At 46.8% G+C, this 17,038-nt stretch overlaps 5 protein-coding genes across 5 annotated transcripts; 3 read left to right on the top strand and 2 right to left on the bottom strand.

Annotated features, from left to right (window-relative positions):
• Positions 1 to 168: 168 nt before the first annotated feature.
• I302_103295 (uncharacterized protein) lies at positions 169 to 844 on the bottom strand (the record flags this gene model as incomplete). The annotated part of the gene is made up of 3 exons (XM_019188667.2): positions 169 to 235; positions 412 to 510; positions 627 to 844. The coding sequence occupies 3 exons, from the start codon at positions 842 to 844 to the stop codon at positions 169 to 171; spliced, it is 384 nt and encodes a 127-aa protein (XP_019048229.2).
• Positions 845 to 1,554: 710 nt separating this feature from the next.
• Positions 1,555 to 2,757, top strand: I302_103294 (uncharacterized protein; the record flags this gene model as incomplete). Its single annotated transcript, XM_019188666.1, has 3 exons — positions 1,555 to 1,806; positions 1,919 to 2,500; positions 2,638 to 2,757. The coding sequence occupies 3 exons, from the start codon at positions 1,555 to 1,557 to the stop codon at positions 2,755 to 2,757; spliced, it is 954 nt and encodes a 317-aa protein (XP_019048228.1).
• Positions 2,758 to 3,692: 935 nt separating this feature from the next.
• Positions 3,693 to 4,735, top strand: I302_103293 (uncharacterized protein; the record flags this gene model as incomplete). Its single annotated transcript, XM_019188665.1, has 4 exons — positions 3,693 to 4,088; positions 4,155 to 4,290; positions 4,342 to 4,512; positions 4,584 to 4,735. 4 exons carry the CDS (start codon positions 3,693 to 3,695, stop codon positions 4,733 to 4,735), a joined length of 855 nt encoding a protein of 284 aa, XP_019048227.1.
• A 1,412-nt stretch (positions 4,736 to 6,147) lies between these two features.
• Positions 6,148 to 10,068, top strand: I302_103292 (uncharacterized protein; the record flags this gene model as incomplete). Its single annotated transcript, XM_065869644.1, has 9 exons — positions 6,148 to 6,174; positions 6,250 to 7,442; positions 7,523 to 7,922; positions 7,974 to 8,327; positions 8,392 to 8,752; positions 8,808 to 8,911; positions 8,962 to 9,402; positions 9,478 to 9,939; positions 10,000 to 10,068. 9 exons carry the CDS (start codon positions 6,148 to 6,150, stop codon positions 10,066 to 10,068), a joined length of 3,411 nt encoding a protein of 1,136 aa, XP_065725716.1.
• A 2,121-nt stretch (positions 10,069 to 12,189) lies between these two features.
• Positions 12,190 to 13,338, bottom strand: I302_103291 (uncharacterized protein; the record flags this gene model as incomplete). Its single annotated transcript, XM_019188663.1, has 1 exon — positions 12,190 to 13,338. The coding sequence occupies one exon, from the start codon at positions 13,336 to 13,338 to the stop codon at positions 12,190 to 12,192; it is 1,149 nt and encodes a 382-aa protein (XP_019048225.1).
• Positions 13,339 to 17,038: the final 3,700 nt, after the last annotated feature.

Raw genomic sequence — 17,038 nt, 5'->3', positions numbered from 1 at the left:
TTGACTTATATATACATGCATGTTTACTAGATGATAGTCTATATCGTGAATCATCAAGATCCTTTTACCTTTTTAATTTGAGATATCTCCTGAGCTATGAGCAGCAATGGTGTTCATGACTATATTCGTAATCCCTATCTACACCAGATCTTCGTCTCCAGATCCCACCTACCCTAAGAAGTTGAATGCGAATAGATGGAGGATGACTGATGCTGCGCAGAAATCTGCGAATGCTCTGTACGAATATCGAAATATCAGCGACTGTACTTCTCTCAACATGTATGACATAGCAGAACAGCAGAGCAGATTATTGTCTGGTATATATTGATATACCGAATCACATGTATTCATAAACTGATTTGATGCCAAGTGAGGACAAAGGATATTTCATGAAACTTGAGGATAGCTCACCTCTCCTGCGATACCTCCTTGAATTCTCCATCTCTCCCAGGAGCGACCTGTGCTCTCAGCCCAGCGAGCAGAACGAACTGACCGACCGTTGATCCGAAGCTATCACATTTCAGCGCGTTAGCACCAGCTCGAAGACCATAACGAAATAGAGACCCTATGAAGTAGCGTTTCTCATCTGAAGAAGAGATAGGACAAATAAGACCATTTCCACTCACCCCCCTGCAAACGCATAAAACGGATAACTAGTGACCAACACCCTGTACGCGAACTGCAGTACTCCACTTATGAAGATGAATAGTAAGAACGAATCGATGAGCTTCACTCGGGCTGGTATGGTCGTTTGATAGTTGTCTAAAAGGGATTGGAAGGACGATTGGAGGGCTGCGGAGGATTGAGGTTGGGATTGGGTGGGTTGAGTTTGTTTTGATGACATGATGGGTGGGGGGATTGAAGGGTGCTTGAGTGGGTTGGAGGGTGGATTGTTCTTTGATCTCGGGGTTGGGACTGAGTTGGTCTGTCTTTTCTTATAATTAGGTGCGTGTTGGCTTTGTATGAACGTTAGATATCTATTTCTACTTGACTTCACGTCCATTCATGTTCAACAGTCAACCAGTACACGTGGAGGTCATTCCGTAGTTATGATCTCTTTAATGCAGTACTCCACATAAGGAGAAGCTCGGTCGTCCATCTTCAACACCGAGCTCACCGAGCTAATCACTCAATTACGTTTCTCTTCCGGCAACTGATCGCTGATTCCACTTCGGCTCAAACTGACCGCTACCAACTACCAGTGTTCGAACCAAATGCCGTCATTACAGCGAGTATGAGTAACGTTCAGCTCAGAGGTGCATTGCATCGTACAAGCCGAAGTAACTTGTAAACTCTTTCTCCGTGTATTCTCAACACCGAAGAAAGAATGATGCAAGCTTTTCGGCGGGTGGGACAGTTACGTCTTCGATTATGTGTGTCATTGGGATGAAGGTCGGTCATCTCGACCTTGGGTCAAAGGTATATAAGGAGGATGGGAAGATGGGGATTCTCAACTTGTCTTTCATCTACACATCCAAACATCCATTCGACAACAACAAACTACTTGTACGCTCAATCACTAAACCGCCAACTTGATCATTACAACCAACCAACATGTTACCTACTCAACCTTCCAACCACTGGTGGGGCCACCATCACGTAGATTACCAACATCGATTCGGATGGCCCGCCCCTCCTGCTGAGGCTGGTGCCGCTGCTGGTGCAGTTGAAGGAGCTGCCGCTGCTGCGGGTGCTGGTGCTGGTGGGGTACCTCCCAGAGGTCCTTGGGGGTATCATCATTACTATGATGGGTATGGGAGATATGGGAGAAGATGGGGTAGAAGACCTGGTGGGAGGTTGGTCTTTGTGAGTGACTCAGCGTATACGGTCTTACATCTTCACATTACACTAGTACCGTTCTACCCCTCATTCCAGGCTGTTCGTCGTACTGATAACTTATCTTCCTGGTTGTTTATAGTTGCTCATCGGTATCGGAGGTACGGCTTGGTATTTCAAGTCCAAAGAATACAGAAGAGAGTACGAACGACGAATGATCGAAGGTTCGTCCCCATCATCATCGCCTTCTCACAATGCTGGACCGGGCGGATGGGGGGGACATTGTAGATGGAGTCAACAACGATATCAATCGCCCCCTCCCCCTCCGGTAGACCACACGACGTACACCAACACCGCCATCGAGCAACCTACCATCCCCACCTCATTCCCCTCTCAATCCCAAGAGACAGAGGAAGTCAGCAACAGACCCGCATGGGGCTGGAAGAATTGGAAAGAGCGCAAGGCAGCTAGAGAAGAGGCTTGGAAAGCTGCCAGAGAGAAATACTTTCAAAGACTCGAGGGAGGACCACAATCGCCACAAGCCGTTCAGTCAGTACCATCGGAGAAAGCTAAGGCCCAAGATTCAGAGGTGTCATACCCCGTTAATCAACAGTGGCAAGGTGGAGAGGAACTAGGAGATATGAAGAGATTGCGGGAGATTGTGGAGAAGTTGTGGGAGGAGAGGAAGGGAGAGAAGATCGGGCAGGAAAGTGCTAATGATAAGGTGGGTTTTGCTTTCTTCCTCTCTCTCTCTCTCGCCTTCTCTCTCTCTTTCCCTCCCTCCCTCTCTCTCCCCTAATCGTTTCGTACGTATGAGCTGATATGGGAGGACGTGGCTGACTTTTTCGTCTTTGATTATAGGCTAAAGAATACGCTCGAGAGAAATTAGATAAGCTCAGTGCGGCTTTAGACACCCTCAGAGAATCGCTCAAGAAAGATGCCGAGTCGAAGACCAAGGAAGCGGATAGGAAATGGGTGTAAATTTAGGACACAGCATTTTCCATATGAATATAGTGATTACTTCAATACGTTTGAGTAGCATGTATTGTATTGTATTGTATTGTGTACTTTTTTTTCTGTTGACAGGGGATGATAGTGGCGATCCGGCCAGGTACAGCAGCTGACATGAATAATTCAGGGTAATTCAAGTCGATTTACTGGTATGACCAGTCATCAACCTTATTTTCTCTTTGCTTCCTGTGTAAAGGGGCGAAACGTGGTAGCGAGAATGAAGTGAGGGGGAAAGAGGAGGGGGGGGGGGAGAGAAGGGACTGGATCAGAAGCGGAAAGGAGTGGAGGTAGAGTGGGATGACAGATTGAAAATATGCTTGATGGGATCTACGTCCTACAGTATGCACGTCTGGAATCGATCGCTGCTGACTAGGTGAGACACGTCACGACTCCCTTTCGGATTTGACGCCTTATAGGGGGAAGTACGTATCTTTGAACTATGTCTACTCATATATACACATATTTGTATTGTTCTATCAGGGAGAGAGTACGTTGTTGTCTCGGAATAAGGTTGACAAGCTCAGCATGATGTTCCGGAATAATGTCCACTCATCACTGATGAGTCAACGAACTTTGTTCTAAAGAATTATACCCTATACAAGGCGGTACAGGATGTACTGTACGGTACTGACCGAGCGAGACGTACTCCTCATATAGTGGATTATTGTACTGCGTATGATGTCTTACATGGCTTGAACTATCTTTCAGATAAATCATTACCGGCAAGATCCCTCATTTCTGGATAGTCCTTGACCTGTCAAGTCGACGGGTTGTAAGATATATAAGGGGGTCTGAAATTGGTAGAAGCGGCAAAATCATTTCTCTCACAAACATATTGCTCCAACTTCACAGTGACTTTGTTAGTAGTAGTTACTTAACGTAGTATACTGTACGCTCTAACCAAAATGATGCCCACATATTCGCTCGCTCTAATGAAAGCCCAACAACACCTCCCCACCACGGAAGATGGCCTCTACGCCGCCGCCCTATATCTCGTAGCTACCAAGACTGGAGATTACTCCGTCCTCGATCATCTCCCTGGACGAATCACACCTTTCCCATATGGGATTGTCCGATCTCACCCAATCTTCTATAATAGTTATGATATCAACAAGGTCTGCGGTATGGCCTATTCCCTTTCTAATGGATATCTCCATCCATCTCCCTATGGCGGATTCGACCCTCGACCAGTCCCTTACTCCCAGATGGGCAATACCGGTATCTTCTGTGGTGGAATAAACCCTTCTATCGACGAAGGAATGCTCTATAGAATCTTTAGCGTTACTGCCGAGATATCATGGGTGAGCACCAATATACTCATCCGCGGGGTTGATGACTTGGCTAATACATATGGTTTTGTACCGTAGGTGCATAAAATCGACGATGGTTTCGCCGCTATGATCAAGTTTAGAAAGTTCTCGGACGCTGAGCGATGCATGTGGAGTCTTCAAGGTCTCGTTGTGAGAGGTAGGCAACTCAGGTTGAACTATGGGAATACCAAAGGTGAGTCGATCCTCCATCTGAAGAAGTGCTCTGTTGACTCGCGGTGTCTAGATCAACTTGTCCTATACAATGCCCTTCAACATGATGTTATCGGGAATGCCGCTCCTGCCGGACACAACGCACTTCAAGTCGACAGTGGCGACATCTCGGACGCGGCCGATTCTGAGGACGATGCCCATCTCATCGACTGGGAGTACGACGTCAGTACCAGTGAATCTGAAGGTGAGTGCCCGAATTTGTTTTTCGCCACATCTGTCTTATGGTCGTTGCTGATAATTGTACCCCACACATAGCAGACGAGCTTGCAACGCCCGGTGAGATGACCGAGAATGGTTCTCCCTACCACTACCTTGCCGACCTGGAGCCATATCTGGACGATATCGTAGAGCACAGGAACCTTCATCGATATTGTGCTTCGGGACCTATCGAACCTCCCAAGCTCTAAATATGCGGAGGTCAAAGGCAAGATGGACTTTTTGATATTGTTTTTTATTGGTATTTTGGTTCATGTTTTCGCTCATATCATAACATATCTTTTTCTTGCTTATTGATACTAGTCTTCGTATTGGAATAATGATAAAGAAAAGTTGAATAATGCATCATATGAAGTGGTTTGGTACCTCCACACCCGATGAGGTGATCGAGATTAGTGGCAAAGTGCCACATTTGCCACTGCGGGGTGAACCGCATTTCGACTGCTAGCGCGGTGCCTAACCTGAGACAAACCAAAACCCCCTTCTTCTCACTGTACACTACTCTCACCGTAGCTATGATCATTATTACCATCCACCTCATAGCTATCACCCTTCGATCTCGCATCCATACGTAGCTCACTCACCCCTTCAGCACCCATAGCGACAATGAGTACCATCAACCTCCGATAAAACCAATAAAAATCAAGCATACACCCAATCTTGGCGGTGATATCAGCTCTGCACTTTTCCGGCTGAACCCGTCCTTTCACTGATCACTCTTCGAATCCACACAACGACAACAAGGAAAGAACAAGTGGAAAAATTGCCTTAAACCAAAGGGGCAAGGGGGATACGGACACATATACCACCACTACCAACCCCATACATATATCAACCTCCTTTCTCTTCTCTACCCTCACCTAATCATCCTATCAAATTCATTTTACAACCTCTTCATCGTGAGTTGATCTGAGTTGGATGATATCAATGTTATCATCCTACCCTTACCCCCTAAAACCATCCCAAGCGGACCGTGCCGATTTCACCATAACACAACATCCATCATACTACTCTCTCTCATCATCATCCTCTCTCTCATTCCACCATTTATCACCTCAGCCTCAATCACTTTATAACCTCTTTCGGACATCATATCACCACAAAAACCTTCCTTTGATGAGCCCATGCTAACCCTTTCTCACTCCTCCTCTCATCATCAACACTGCTCTTCATCCTCTTTTGTACGGCGACTCTCACTTCTTCGCTCTCAACGACTTGCGTCTTGATTCCCACCACCATCTTTGATCGTATTCAACCATCCGCAACGTCCACTCGCAGCAGACAGGAGCTAGAGTAGATCCTCAGGAGTACCTCAGCTGGTGAGTACGATCAGCCTACAGTTCTAGCGTGCAAGCGGGGTAGTCATTCCCGGGAGCGAAGAGTGCGGGTGGGTAGTACCGTCATCAACTGGGAGAAGAATTTCAGAAGCAGATGGTTGTGTGTGTGATAACGCAAGAGCCCACATTGACACCCAGAATACTTCTTGAATAGCCACCACCCTGATCATTAACGTCACCAACTTCTCTCCCCCTTCATCATCCTCGCCAACCAACCTTCAGTCAACCCATAACTGTCACTGTCGATTGCGTTGGACCAAGGCAGGATGCAGCAAGGACCAAGGATGGCGATGGTAAGTGGTTACTCAGGCTCACACTCCCTTGTCAAAGTGGATGGTGATGACATCAGCTGATGATCACCCCGCCAGCCCGCCAATCCCCACATGCAGCATCCTGGTATGAACCAGGCCATGGATCCCGCTGCCATGCAACAGCAGGTAGCTGCCATGAACGTTGCTGCTGCCAATGGAAACGGAGCCGAGTATGGTCAACAACCCATGTCTGACCAGAATCGAGCTTACATGGAGCAACAGCTCAGGATGCAACAACAGCATCAACAACAACAGCAAGGGAGGGATGGGAAGGTTGCTGCTCAGCGAGCGTTAGGTGTCGGTGCTCAAGTCCAAAACCCTCAACAAATGTTGCAACAACAACAGATGATGATGCAACAACAGGGGATTCGACAAATCACCACGGCCAATGGTTCAGTCTACGTTGACCCTCAAGGTCGACAAGTATCATTACCGATGGGATGGCAACAACAGATGTCTGATCCCAGACAACCTCCCTCCAATATGGTTAGTCAAGCTCAGCTGCAAGCTTTCTACCAACAGCAGCAGCAACAACAACAAGCTCAGCAAGCCCAACAACAGCAACAACATCACGCTCAACAGCAACAGATGTTGCCACCTCAACAAGCCTTGCACTATCAACGTCAACAACAGCTTGCTCAGCAGCAGCAACAGCAACAGCAACAACGAGCATCTCAGCCTCCTTCCGCCCGTCCTCCCCACGCTGTACCTCCTCAACTTCCTCCAGGTCAATCACCTGCTCTCCTTCAAGTGCCCCCACCTCCCGTCAAAAGAGCCGCTAGCAGAGCTGCTTCTCGTAGCGCATCCCCTATTCCTCCTCATATCCGACCACCGTCAGCCATGGGTCAACCCATGCAAGCTTCCACCTCTGCCATGCCTACTACCGGCGCTCCTCCCACGATCCTCCCTCTCCGATCAGCCACTGTCCCTGTTACCAACGGTGAAGGATCACAAATTCATTTCGCCGAAAACACCATTCATCCTCGACCCACAGCTGATTCTGCCAAGCCCACGAATAGCAAATTCGCCAGACTCCAATCGAACCGCTTAAACCGACCTATCAAATTCTCTAGTGCTGCTCGACTTCAAGAAGCGGAGGAAACAAGCTCAAGATTGCAAAGAATGATACACAATGCTCAAGCGGCTCTGGTGATCGCCACGAAAGAACAAGAGGAGGCGAAGGCTGCTAGAGAAATAGTCAAGGTCGATGAGGATCCTCAGATCGGGTTTGATACGGCTTTACTGGACTAGTGAGTTATCAAATATTGGATCCTTTGCTGACGATTAGTCTCAAACGTGCTGGATACGAAGCTGCAGCTGGAGCCCTCAGCTCTGATATTGCCAAACTGCACCCTTCCCGTAAACCAAGGGAATCCAATGGCTCATCCAGTGGTGATGTTACACTTGTGGAAAATACAGATGAGGCGAAGTCGTCCACTATCTCACCTAACAAAACCGCTTCCCCTGTCAAAGCTCCTCTTTCTGCCAACAATCTTCATGGCGATACCCCCAGTCAATCGAAGTCATCACCTAAGGACGAACAAACACCTACGGATTCCATCTTTGGTCCCGAGAAAGGAACACCATCGTCCCCAAGTAAGATGAGCGTCGATCGTGTGAAGGAAGAGAAGTCGTCTCCTCATGATAAGGCACCTTCCACCGGTCGAAGTCCACAAACAGCTTCGTCCAATGGCAAACCAGCTCCTCGTGATCTGGGCGATTTGTATACCGTGAGTGACACACATCCCTACAGAACCGGAACGTCGCTGACGCTAGCGTAGTGGTGGGTCGTATTCCAAGATAGCAAACGAATCGCGGCAAGGAGGAAAGCCAATCGAGCTTCTGCCTCGCAACCTAACACTGCTGCTCCTACTACTGGTATCACACCCTCATCAGCTGTTGCAGCTCGTATAGCTATGGCCACTCCTGCTGCTGCTGTCAGAGCAGCTTCGGTGGATTTCGCAGGTCAACGAGGTCAAGCGGGTCCTTCACATCAAACCCAAGATGAACCTGTACCTGTCACAGCGACTTTACAGCAGATGGAAGCGTTGAAGAGGGAACAAGCCGCTAGAATCCAAGCGGAGCAGGAAGCGCACAGGCGACGAATGGAGATGCAGAATGGCATGCAAGATGGGGTGAGTTTTGGTCACTTTGTTGAATGATGCGTGAGACATTGCTGAGACCTCGTCACACCTGCAGCGACAGATGATGTACCAAAATGGTCAACCTCAAGGAATGACTCAGGAACAACTTCAAAGTCTGTATCAGCAACAACAACAGCTTCACGCTCAGCAACATCACTTGCAACCTCAGAATACCGGGTTACAACATCCGCCTGGACAACATTTGTTCCATCAAGTGCAAGGTAATGGTCAAATGCCAGTTACTACTCCTGGTGGTACCATTCGGAACATGCCACCACAAATGATGATGCAACCACAGAATGGTATGGGTGGATCTCCTTCGAACAGTAGTCCTCAGGGGCAAAAGCGAGGTGCGGATGGTTCTCCTTTGGAGACGCAAAGTGCCAAAAAAGCTAGGATGATTGGTAAACAGCCGAGTGAGTCTAGCCAAACTGATGCTGGGGCGTCAAGCTGATATGATTTCTTTTGTAGCGCCTGAAGACCATCGACGACAAGCACTTGAACTGGCGAAATCTGTCATGCCAGCTCCCGGTGTGCTTCAACTCCCTGGTCAACAGCAGCGTAGCGTGTCTCAGGTGAGCTTGATCACATTTCACACGCAATCAAAGCTGACCCATCGTCATAGCAAAATGAGATGGCCAGACCGTCTCTTGAGGCGCAACGTCAGTATTCGCAAACCCAGGCAGCGTATGCCAAACAGCAAGAGTTGGCTGTTCGTCAACACATCGCCAATTCGCCAGCTCAAATGACTGGAATGTCACCCGCTCAGATGACTCCAGCTCAAATGACGGAGCAATCGCCAATGGGAATTACCTCTCCTTCAATGCAACACAACGCTCAGTTCGAAGTGGGCATGAACGGAATACCAACCCAACAAGAAACGCCTACGATGGGTAACAGGGCCAAAAAGGGTAAACCTGGACCTGGTCTTACTGTTGACACTGAGACTGCTGCCGAAGCACCCGAAGCTACACCAACTGGAGCATCAGGAAAGCGAAAGGCTTCTGCCAACAAGAAACTGCCGAAGAGTGCAACTGAGAAGAATGCAAAAGGGAAGAATGCAAAGGTACGCAAGACTGGATCCACATCTAGTTCGTTTGGTAACCCGCCAGCTTGGCTGACTGCAATATTGCAAAATCAGGGAGGTAAAGGGGGTAGACCAACTACCGCTGACGCTTCAAACCCGCAAATTGACGAATCTCCTTCCGCACCTACACCTAGCCAGGGCTACGGTATCGCTCAAACGCCTACGAACCCCACTGGCGGCGAGATGAACTATGGTCCAGGTCCAAGCTCAGCACCTGGTTCTTCGAGATCTCAAGTCTTCCAACTTCCTCCGGTCAACGAGCCAGTGAACCCTGTTCAACAACCTCATCAAATGGAGAATGGCTTGGATACTACTGGCAATCAACAGCTTCAACAACCAGGTCAGATAGCTCAACCGCAACAAGTCGGTCAACCGCAACAACCTCCTGCTGAACAACCCGCATTCGATACCAACTTTGGGTTTGACGATACTGCCGATTTCTTGAAGAGCTTTGATTTCTCCGGTGGAGGTATGCAGATGCCTAATTCGGCTGATTATGGGTCATTCAACTTTGATGTGAGTTGGCGTGACGTATGTTTATCGTGACTTGGCTGATACATCATCTGCATCTTACAGGATTTCAACTTCACCAACGTTGGAGAAAACCAAGATGAATGGGCATCCCTCGATGGGGGTATGTCATAGACATCAATTCGACACAAAAGTAGTACGATTCCTATTATCAACTTGAATGAACACCTTAAATACCAGATGGACCAAACCCCCCGAATCGCTAAATTGTCCTCAAAACCCCCTCTTACCGTCAACACGATCGACATATGCTCAACTCTGAATGTGATATCCCATTCATGCTCCAGCCTGGTAGCAAGAGAACACCACCAGCGAGATGATACACCGAATGCCTCAATTAGGACATCGACTTTCAGATCCGTTTCAGCAGCCAGAAGCATTCGCCTCAAGCGCATCCGGATCTATGTGTCTGTCTACTCTATTCGTGTAATATCGTACACCTTTCCCTCATCATCTCTTGGGACTTGGCTTTTCCACTATCTTGTTCAAATGGGAACATCCGATAACCTCATCGACATATCATATCTTTCGACCAAATAGTCTTGACAAGTACGACGGAGACCTTAACAGTCCTCCGTCCGAAGGTAAATCTAGTTGGCCGAACGTTATGAATACCCCGACAACCCCGATCGACATCGTGTCATCGATGGAGCGCGTTCGCTATCCCCAATAGCAGGATCGAGTTGAGAACATCGTCTCCTCTCCCGCATTTAGGAAAAGCGAGCTGCAGTACCTAATTGGAATGGACTTGCTCGATCACCCCTGGACCGACTACCGATGGACATGACTTAGCACCGGACCTTCGCTATCTTAGAAACAGGATGAGTTGAGATTATATACTCCTCTCCCGTACACTAGAAAGGCGAAGGCAAATGCTTACTCGAATGGATCAATTGGATTACCCGGTTCACTCGACAGGTGGAGTCAGCCATACCACCAATTGGGATTGAGTTGAGAAATCATGTCTCCTCTCCTACATATTAGATTGGCAAGACAGCTCAGGTATTCAGTCAGGATCGTCCGGTCAAATCATTCAAGCTCGATCGATGCACAGGACTTTGCAACTTCAAGAGTAGGATCGAGTCGAGAATTATACTCCTCTCCTACTTGAGAAATGTCAAATTTCAATATCGAATCGATCTGGATCCTGTCGGGTTCATCCTCAATCCGTATATGTCGATCATTCTCCTAACCGTCCGTCTCTCAAATACAAATACTCTCACTCGGTCCATCTGGAATTCAAGAACAGATTCAAGTTGAAAAACGGAATCAAACACTACAAATACCAAAATCATATATACCAGTCCCAAATATCAGATATCAGAACACACCAAACGTTGTCATACCACCATATATCACTATAACTGTACCTATCATCAATTTTTTCTTCTTTATCTTTTTCTATTCACATATACCTATCTGTCTTCCTTGATATCGAAACGATGTTTTCATAATCAGATTGATCTGCAGCTTTAGCTTTGAACTGGCTTAGTTCTACCCTTGTATATATAATATGATCCCGATATTTCCCATGATGGCTGTATATATAATGATAGGATATCATCCATGCGATGACACAGCATGAGATGATAAGAGACACTTACTTTGCTGTGCCAAGTGGGACGGAAGAAGGAAAATGAAAAAGAGATATATTGGATCAACGAGAATGAAATTATTGGATTTTGACGAGATGAGAGCGATAATATGACATATGTATATGTAGGATTGATATAACATGATTATTTGCGATGATGCATATACTTGTTTTGTCATCCATACATCATCTCGCAGCGCAATTATTGCTCAAGATAATCGTCAAGTGGAGTATCAAGTATCAGCACGGCACGGCACACTCGAGCTGAACTCTAACTTCATCTAGCATGAATGTTTCGCACATATATGCATCGACTCGTATGAATGTCAACAACGTGTATGGCTTCCCGAGATTATACTTGATCAAAAGAGTCCAGCTGTTTGATAGATAGTACAATGATTTGGGGTAGTTGACAACATGACAAAATAGATAAGATTGAAATAGACATTTAAGGGGATACAGGGTGAGTAGGTACTATACTAGATATATTTAGATGATGAGAAGGAAAGGGCAGAGAAATAAACATAATAGCCCAAGAGAGATGAAGAGGAAAAATTATTGTATCGTGAAAAGTCGTGTATCGTGTATAATTAATGTATAAATCGTGTAATTCAATTCTACTCTATTCTAATATCGTATATCTATCGTCTAACTCCCACAGCAGCTCTCTGACGCTGACACCTCAACCCCGCCTGCGCTACCATCTGCTCACTCATCGTGCGATCCGCCAACCAAGGTGGTTCCTCCACTTCCGAGCTGTCGGGCGTTTCATACGGGTGTACTCTGGATCGTTTTCTGAAGAATGACGGTCGGGCAGGAAGAGTGGGCGGACGCTGCTGCTGCTGCTGCTGGGGAGGTAGAGCAGGTGATAATCTAGGTTGGGTATATGTGTGATCTGGTCGGATCGTACTTGAGGTCATATCGCTCGCAGTGGAAAGTATCGATGTCCTCCCTAAACCAACTTCCAATTCCAATTCTCCTTCTTCCCCTCCGGGAACGCCTCCGGGAGTCTGATTGTAGTACTCTGAATAATCATATTCAAATGGATCTTCCTTCTGCCCCGAACTTGAACCGAATCCACCGTACATGCTTACTATATCTTCAGCTTTGACAGCTTCGAATGACGCCTCACTTGCCATACTGACGTTTGACCCGCTGGACATAGTCGAGGACATGCGTGAATAGGCCGGACGGGGTGGGTTGAGCGATGATGAGGAGCTGGAAGAGGAGTTGGTTCGGTGGAAATGGATTAGTCCGGGTCGGAACTTCTGGAGGGCATCTCGATCTTGATCTTTCATATTGGGTGAGGAAGTTAACATGTTGATATCCCTTTCGTTCGATGAGGGGCGCGGTTCAGTCGCTGGACCTTTGGTGATCAATTGGTGGGTTGGTTTGGTAGGTTGCGGTACGGTCGCGGCAGGCAACAATCCCAATTCTGGCATACCTTTCCCCTGAGGTTTGGAGTTTGTATTGGTCCTTCGGGGAGTTAGGAATAGCCTGACATGCCTTTCTATCGGATCTTCGTCGTATCCATACTCCACATCGAACTTTCTCTCTGGACCTCCCCTATCGTCTTTGAGATCTTTCATAGCTTCTTTCAGACCCGCTGACATCTGGCGCATCAGGGCTGAGGAGTAGTTCCGTAATGATGCGGGTGGGGATGTGAGATCGTAAGGCGTGGGTGATGAATATAGGTTGTTGTTATCGGAATGGGGTTCATGTTGAGAAGGAGAAGGTGTAAGTGGTGGGACGGCAGAACAGGTTGAAGATGTATCTGAGAAGTACGACATTGTATGTGTCTTCTTCTCAGCTGCTGAGTATGGATGTCGATGATTGTCGTTGCAGAGTACAATAGATGAATGATGAAGGGGCAATAAGGTATTAGTGTTTTCCTCTTATTGTTGGGTATAATCTGGTGACCCGATGATTTGGTAATGCGATGCTTATGCTGTTGTTTACGCTGCTGATGGGAAATGACGCCACTCCGGCTGAGTCGGCAGTATGAGGTGTACTTGAGTATAATGTAGGTCGTGGTACATGCGCTGTGTCGACGTGTATGATCTCCTTGTATGTTGATATGTGTTGTTTCAGATATCCATCGATGTGTGTATTTGTGTGTGTATTTGATGGTGCGGTGTCAATCCCAGTGACGTCTATCTTGGTTATGCTCGGCGATCTGGATATCCTTGTTCCGAAGTCACTGTTTACTTGGCGATCTGGGCGCAAGATGCTAAGCAGTGCTTGGGTGGATAGGTCGTTTATTGTTCGTGGTTGATCTATTGTCCGTGTCCGTGCTTTGATGTGAAGTGAGAAATCCAATTATATATATAGTGACAGAGGGTGGTTGGTCTGTTTCGATGATGTAACTTTATGAATCGTGTGAAAGGATCTTCTTCTTTTCTTTCCAAGTTACTTTGGTAGATCTTCTAGACGTTCCTTTCCTTTCAAGTGTCGTAGTTGATAGAAGGGAGTGTATTTTCAAAGGAATGTAATGGGATGTAACGCAAACCCAAGAATTGATGCTGATGGGTGATGCTGATGGTGATGGTCAGCGTCCTTCTAAAACCTTGATGAATCAAAAGTGGGGGAAAGCAACGCAACGTAGCGAAACATTAAGATGATCATCTGAACGAAAAACAGACTAAAAAAACATTTAGACAACAATAAGGAATCAGGATCGATATTCAATCGATGACGTTGATGAGGGAGGTTTATTCGATCCTACTTAAGGGTTCGGGTGGAATGAAAAGAAGAAGTCGCGTTTGAGGGAGCGCGTTTCATTCTTCGCCCTGTTCTGCGAGAGATGAGATGAACTTACCAATCAGTTGGAAGTGGTTGTGGATTTGGTGAGTCGTACAGAGTCGAATTGACAGGTGATCTGATGTCGTGAATAAATAGAAGAGAAGAGAGATAATTTTGTTCGTTCGAGGGATGAAGACTTCTTTGAAATGATATATAAGTGCAGCTGCTCAACGCGTCCAGAGTTGATATTGCGATGCCTCGTCCTCGTACACGATCGTGATGTCCGTTTGCTAAAGCCCAGAACTGAACAACAGGACCGGCGCCGTACCTCTGGGGTCAGGTAAGGGTAACTAACGATGGACAGGCGATGTCCGAGGTGTTTTGGTATTTGTGCGAAATGCTGAGATTACAGGCACTGTCATGTTATCAACATTAGCATGACCTCCACCATCGCCGTTGCTCTTCCTCTCCTTCCCATAACATCAAAAGAAAAATGAGAGACAAAGAAAGAAGAAACAAGAAAAGAAACAAGACATCATGCCGATATCAACGTAACCTCCACCAAAGCAAACGCCTCTGACGACGCGACTGACCTATTTTTTTCTTATCCTTCTTTGAAACGGGCACACCGTAGAGTATGGTACGTCTCGCTATATGCTTAAAACGCCACCCACCCAAACAATTTCGTTTTTCGTTCCAACAATTGAATGTTGGAGGTTGGTCGCGTTCTATTTGTCAAACGATTGGGATATCTCAAAAGATGATCGACAGAGGTTACCAGATGATCGGGTTGGAGAGTAACCTGCCTGTCACTTGGTGACTAGTTGAGAACGAACTTTATCCGTCCCGCGGGATTTAGCCTTTCTTGCTGCGAGTGATGGTTGAAAGAGAGCACGAGTAATGTAATGTCTATCTTCGGGTTTGTGCGAGTAGCGCGCTAAGTATCGATGAGGCGTCGAGGAATGATGAGGCGTTCTATTTCCAGCAGGAGATGCCGTACGGCATTAGTATTTGGAGATTACTTTTCTGATCTTGAATGAAAAGTACGGAACGGTACTCACAACACGACAAGTCTGATCTCGGCAACACCGGCTCGATTCTAAATTGCGAGTGACGAGTGACGAGTGCTTTCTTGTATCGTTATCTAGCTCGAGGAGAGAAGGGGACGCGTCGGTGTGTCTTCTCGTGACCGTGAGTTGTGCATACACCTTATCGAGGGCTTGAACTTTGGGTTCTTGTCTTCCTGAGGATGGTAGTCGACTGAGGTTATCTCTTTTTGGTATCAAGGAGGGACGATGCCGAGATGGTTCGATGATGTGTGGTGTGACAGCGTGACGGTCTTGGCTCCTAGGCGACGGTCTGGCTGGCGTTTGGTGGCTTCTTGGCGTCTTTGATATCAATACGATGAGGTGATGATGTTGTCGAATGGCTATTTTGCAAAGTGATACGATGGTGTTGGGAGTTTCCGGTGAGAAGGTGATGGTCCAGGTGGAAGATACAGTGTATCTGAGTTATCAGGTATATGTCACGTCGGACAAGTTAGGCAGAACTGATGCTGAAGTTGATGTTGAGGTTGTAGATTAACGAGAGTGATATGGTAATGAATGTAGGGTGTAAGAACACTTCGTATTTTCATTCAAAGATCAAGATCAAGATCAAAAGTCGAGAGAGAGAGAGGATCTTCCCACCCCTTCTTTCGAGGATCCACCTCTGCTTATATACATTCACATACAAGATCAACAAGATCGTACGTTCTTTTACTCCCGGTCCATCTCAAGACGTATGACTCTCAACACAGATAGATACCAAGAGTGGTACGACGTCATTACATTCCAGTCAACCAAGACACCCCACACTATAAAGTCATAATTAAAAGAGAATTATGCTAAAGTGATGGCGTTTCAGACCGAATCTGAATGTAATTTGTTAAATAAGAGACAGAGACAGAGACAGGAATTCAAGCCTTCCATTGAAATGGGGGAATACTGAATACAACTTTGATTGTGGGTTCGTGTACCCATCACGACAATGTTTTAGTAATAGAACAGATGCTACTGTGAGAGTGGTGGACAAAGTTTGTACTAGCCAGTGCAATAGGCTACATGCTGTACAGGACTCTATGTCTTCAGCATGATGAAGTTACAAGACGGAGTAGACGCATGAGGTTAGAACGGTCTGGTCTTCGTGTTCGATAATTTGGATGACGAATGGACTGTGATCCAATCTGCAACTGGACTTAGACGAGGGGTGCAATGAATTGATGATTGACTACAATCACAAACACAATTACAATTGATAATTGACAACTGTAAATCGAATCACATAACAGTACAAGATTCCCGGAATACGCGGAATGCCCATCCCATGACATTAGACATGGCACTTAGATTTCACCTCACACAACCAATATCACGCTTATCTGTTCACATAAATTGTAAGGTAGTTACCGCCGGATCCCCTGTCGCCCACTTCGAACTTGCACAATGTCACGCCAAAGTGATAAGGTAGAAGGAGGGTAGCGTGAGGATGGGGGGAGATCAAGTAGCCGCTCTCAATTCGAAATTACACTACTTTGCACCAACGCGATAAGATAAAGGGAGCGTGAGAATGAGGGCGAGCTGAGTTTGATAGATCGCTCACTGCCCTTCGCCCTTCGGATGGTATCGAGCTGCACCATACCGCTCAACTGAGTTTCACTCGAGGTATTGTCTACCCATACAATGCTTCGACACCATCTGCCGTCGTCAG

This window comes from Kwoniella bestiolae, chromosome 2, assembly GCF_000512585.2.
Source record: "Kwoniella bestiolae CBS 10118 chromosome 2, complete sequence".
Lineage (NCBI taxonomy): Eukaryota > Fungi > Basidiomycota > Tremellomycetes > Tremellales > Cryptococcaceae > Kwoniella > Kwoniella bestiolae.
Note: the sequence above shows the minus strand (reverse complement) of the source record. Positions and strands in the feature narration are given on the sequence as shown.